This window comes from Branchiostoma floridae, chromosome 11, assembly GCF_000003815.2.
Source record: "Branchiostoma floridae strain S238N-H82 chromosome 11, Bfl_VNyyK, whole genome shotgun sequence".
NCBI classification, from domain to species: Eukaryota; Metazoa; Chordata; class Leptocardii; order Amphioxiformes; family Branchiostomatidae; genus Branchiostoma; species Branchiostoma floridae.
Window position 1 is genome coordinate 15,963 of NC_049989.1, and position 4,317 is coordinate 20,279.

General features: G+C 42.2%; 2 protein-coding genes across 2 annotated transcripts in view; one reads left to right on the forward strand and one right to left on the reverse strand.

Moving 5' to 3' along the window:
• Positions 1-662: 662 nt before the first annotated feature.
• LOC118426676 lies at positions 663-3,571 on the forward strand (the record flags this gene model as incomplete). The annotated part of the gene is given in 2 exon segments (XM_035836197.1): positions 663-955; positions 2,431-3,571. Coding segments are annotated over 2 exon segments (476 nt in total), but the record flags the coding sequence as incomplete, so codon positions are not given.
• Positions 3,572-3,622: 51 nt separating this feature from the next.
• LOC118425604 overlaps positions 3,623-4,317 on the reverse strand; it is a 1,930-nt gene continuing 1,235 nt past the window's right edge. The window contains exon 3 of the mRNA XM_035834551.1: positions 3,623-3,667. Within this exon, the coding sequence (XP_035690444.1) occupies positions 3,623-3,667 (45 nt within the window). The remainder of the gene's footprint in view (positions 3,668-4,317) is intronic.

Sequence of the window (4,317 nt, forward strand, 5' to 3'; positions counted from 1 at the left end):
CATTTGATTTTTTGTTATCGAGGAACTGATAGGAATACTTTACACATTTTGAGTCGCGTGAAGAAAGTTACGATTACGCATGGGTGCAGTCTGTGTACTTTTCATAAGCCCGTATATGGACGAGCATGGTCCTATGTGAGACTCCTGATGAGAATTTAATCTTACGACGACATGAAATGAAGTCTCTCAAAATGGTAAGAACTATTGATTTGTGTCAAAGTGATTGCATATAGATTTCTCACTGAGAGCATATTGGTGAAGACCGCACAACAGCTTACCATTTAGAGATAAGCCAAGGCACGTCCGAGAGTGCAGACATGGCAGGCCGTTCCTGTCCGCTGACACGCGACGAGCACTCGGTAGCATGTGACCAAATTCTCCCAGGCCCTATGAACTTCTACAGGAGCGTCCAATGAGTAAACTGTGACAGCGCATTTCAAGTCTATTTGTCTCCGCCCAGCGGAGGTCTTGAAACTGCAGCCGACGCACAATCAGTATCCGACCGAACAAACACCGTGATCCATTGAACTCATACAGGCTCAAAACTGATGTCAAACATTCACAATTGTTAACTTGTTGACATGCACAGAAGAATCTTTACGTCGTTTCCAACACTATGACGTACTACTTTGTACCACTTTGATACTGTTTGGAACAGGGGGCGCGGATGAATACTGTATTCTGCGACCTTGTGGACGTGCTGACACCGTACTGTCACCGTACTGACTGGGACCACAACAGTGGGGCTGTCGGGTTCCCGTCTCTGCAGCCAGCCCAAGTCGTCACTGGGTACAGCGAGCACACTTCCATCGTGCCACACCTCATCTGGAACTACAGCACACCTCCAGTGTACGAAATACTTGTTCCTAGAGACAAAGGAGAGGCAGTGTTTTCAGGATATGGTGCTGTCGTCCGCCCCCCTCCCACCCCAGCACCGGATAACAACAGAATCAAAGTTCGTATCAAATTGATGTGATAGAAAATATATATGGCGAGAATCTATTTTTGGCTAGTGTGAATTAATAAATGTAGACTCGGCAAGTGTACCGTTACGAAAGCACGTGTTTTAGTGCTGTGAAACGTTTAGAGTTAAGGGTTTTTGGTTTCTAACTATAAAGTATAATCTAAGTTCTATATTTAGCTTATCACGAATATCAGAAACTCAGAGCCAAACCAGTTTGATTACTATTTGTGAGCCGTGTTTATTCAATAAATGATATAACATCTATTGGCATAATACCGCCACGTTAACTGCGATTTCACGAGCGATACTAATTTGGCAAATGAACAACGCATCATTTTCTCCAGTTACATGTTGCTGTTACAGCTTACCTTTGCCACTTCCTTTGTGTATCTTTTTTGTCTCTCTTGTCCTGCTAAAAGCGTAATATCGTAATTGTAACACACCGTGGAATTGCAGGGAGAACGGGTGCGTGGTTGGGAGGGGGATCCATAATACCGCCAGGAAGAAACAAGGCACAATTAACTGCCGCTATGTACCTTTATCAAGTTTATGCATCCTCTCTTGTTTCTTTCTTGTTACTAATTGCACAAAACAAAAAACTGCATGACCATGAGCATACAAAAAAAATAATGAGAAAACGTGTACTGTCAAAAAATTTTCATTCAACTTTGGTCCGTCGCAACTGCAATGACTTCTTTTAACTGCTAGCGTAGATAAAAATGGCGGAAAAATGGCGGCGTACGTTCAGTTTTGCCTGTTCAACCGTAGTTCCGGGCTAGTATGCAACGGTTCCTCACACTTTTACACGAATTGTACGTCACCAAAAGAAATTTAATATTGCTGTTGAATCATGCTCGTCTTGTGCCGTGAGCAGGTTTGATTGTTATTTACAAATCTGGTGATAAACGTGACAGTGTGTTCATCCCACGACGAGCTCGCCTGCTCCGAAAATGGACTCAAAACCTTTTGCCTTCTTGTCTTCGAATGCATCATTATCGAAGGCTTTTCAAACCTGTGTTGAACGTGTGGATGTCTGAAGTGTGCATACCTCGAAAATTACTATTGCTGCACAAGTAGATCTCTTTAAATTTATTTGGCGGTATTATGATAATGGATGTTACTAGTATTCGAGTAACATATAATATAAGGTGCTTGCACTGTGCTCTTGCAATCATTACCAATCCCTGATACAGTACTATTGGAAGGTGATGGACTTTACAACATAATAAAACCATCTCTACTGTATCTGTATCAGTTGATGCTCTGCCAGTTATTGGTAGCTTGGAAACAACACTTTGCACAGAGCAATCAAAGAGCGATATATACTGCAGACGTATTTAGCAGACAAGCAAATTATCTCTACTACAAGCCAAGAGACAGCTTTTTTTCAAAAGCACTTGTTTGGAAATGTCTGGACAATTTACTTAGTTAGTTTGCACATATTTCTTGACTATTTCTTGTTGCAGGATTGCGATGGCAGACCCCCAGCCCCAACCTCCAGCAGAAAAAGCTGGGCCACAACAGATGCTGTTTGGACAGAACCAACAGGAAACAGGGCTGAGGGGTGTTCAGTTTACACCACAGTACATCAGGAGAGCTCAGCCAGGCATGCAGTTCAGACTTCCACAGGCAGATGGCATGCAGGGTAGTGTGCAATACAGACCTCAGCTTCAGTATCAGGACCACTTTTCTTGCCAACAATCTGCTCGGAATGCAATGATGGCTTCCGGTCCACGAGTGCCTTTGATGAGAATACCTGGAGATCCCAGCATGCAGCAGAACTCACATGGGGACATTTCTCAATGTGGACAACAGGTCTGGTCAAATCCACTGCAGTCTAGAGTTCCTCAGAATAGGAAAAGTGGCTGGAGCCAGGAGTGTAGGAGATTAGCTCACACTGCAGTGTTTGGTGCAGCTGCCGCTAAAAATGGTCCCTGCACGGGAACATTCGGGACATTTCCGGCACATCATCACAAACAGTACAAATGTGCTGCTGCGGAGAGCAGGTGGGTTCACTAGTCTGTACTCTGGTACCAGTGATAGTCAAACATGGCTTTTTTTCCCCATTTTGGTGCATTTTGCGCTGAAATGCTCTGAGAATGATGGCCTGCATGTTGTTCTGCTGTCTTGGTTGTTATTTCAACACATGTAGTAACACTGCAGTCGTGCCATACATTATGTCTTTAGTGTGGCCAGTAATATAAAAGTTTGTGATCGAAGCAGGTCATATCTATGACATAGTGTCATACTATAATGTCATTAACCCTCTGGTGGATACTATTACACCCTGCTTCAGGAATTTTACATAGAATATATTTACAGTCCAAAGTAACATCAGATATCTTTTTAAAAACTTTTACAGAACTGTCCCCATGTCTTACAATGTTACAGTTATAAACACGAGGCTAAAACATGGCTAGATTGTGGCTTTCATCACTGTTGTATGTAATGAACACTCAGCTACAGTCGCTGGTAGCATCTTCATGGTAGCACGAGAATTCAGCTGCATAAGTCACCAAAAATCTCCTGATAACCTTGTAAAACATGTCCACCATGTAAACATGAAAACAAGCTGTTTCCCAAGATATGCCAGGGATTGCCGATGAGTAGCAATTAATTGTTAGTTATTCTTGGACCAGTAAGCCTTTTTAAAAAGACTTACTGGTCCAAGTTCCTCAGAATAGGAAAAGTGGCTGGAGCCAGCTGGATGGATTGGTTTCATACTTGGTAGGGTGTGACAAAAACTGGAAATGATTAGTGGTTTCCCTTGGTACTGCAGCAAAGCTTCCAGTTTTGATATCTTGTGTTCTGAAGAAGCTATGGACATGATTTCTCTTGGAGAAAGTGTTAGGTAAGAACTGAACTGAACTGAACTGAAGCCCCAAAATGTATGGCCGCCTGTCCATATAATCAGTTATGTTTTCACTAGCGTTTGTTTTACAACAAAATCACTCAAGAACAGCTGGATGGATTGGTTTCATACTTGGTAGGCTGTGACAAAAACTGGAAATGATTAGTGGTTTCCCTTGGTACTGCAGCAAAGCTTCCAGTTTTGATATCTTGTGTTCTGAAGAAGCTATGGACATTATTTCTCTTGGAGAAAGTGTTAGGTAAGCCCTTGTGACATAAGTTTGGGCCCCCTAGTGGCTAGTTGGAATTGGAGTGGCATTTTTGTGAAAAATTTCAGAAGAGGAGAACTCAAAGGAAAAAATGGATGTTCATGATTTTGGGGTTGTTATGGTAGCATAGAAATGTACAAATGAAATGTAAATTATGGAAAATAGAGGACATTTGCATAATTCTATCATACCAGTTTTTGTCAACGTATCTATTGTCCCAGAAATGATATGGTC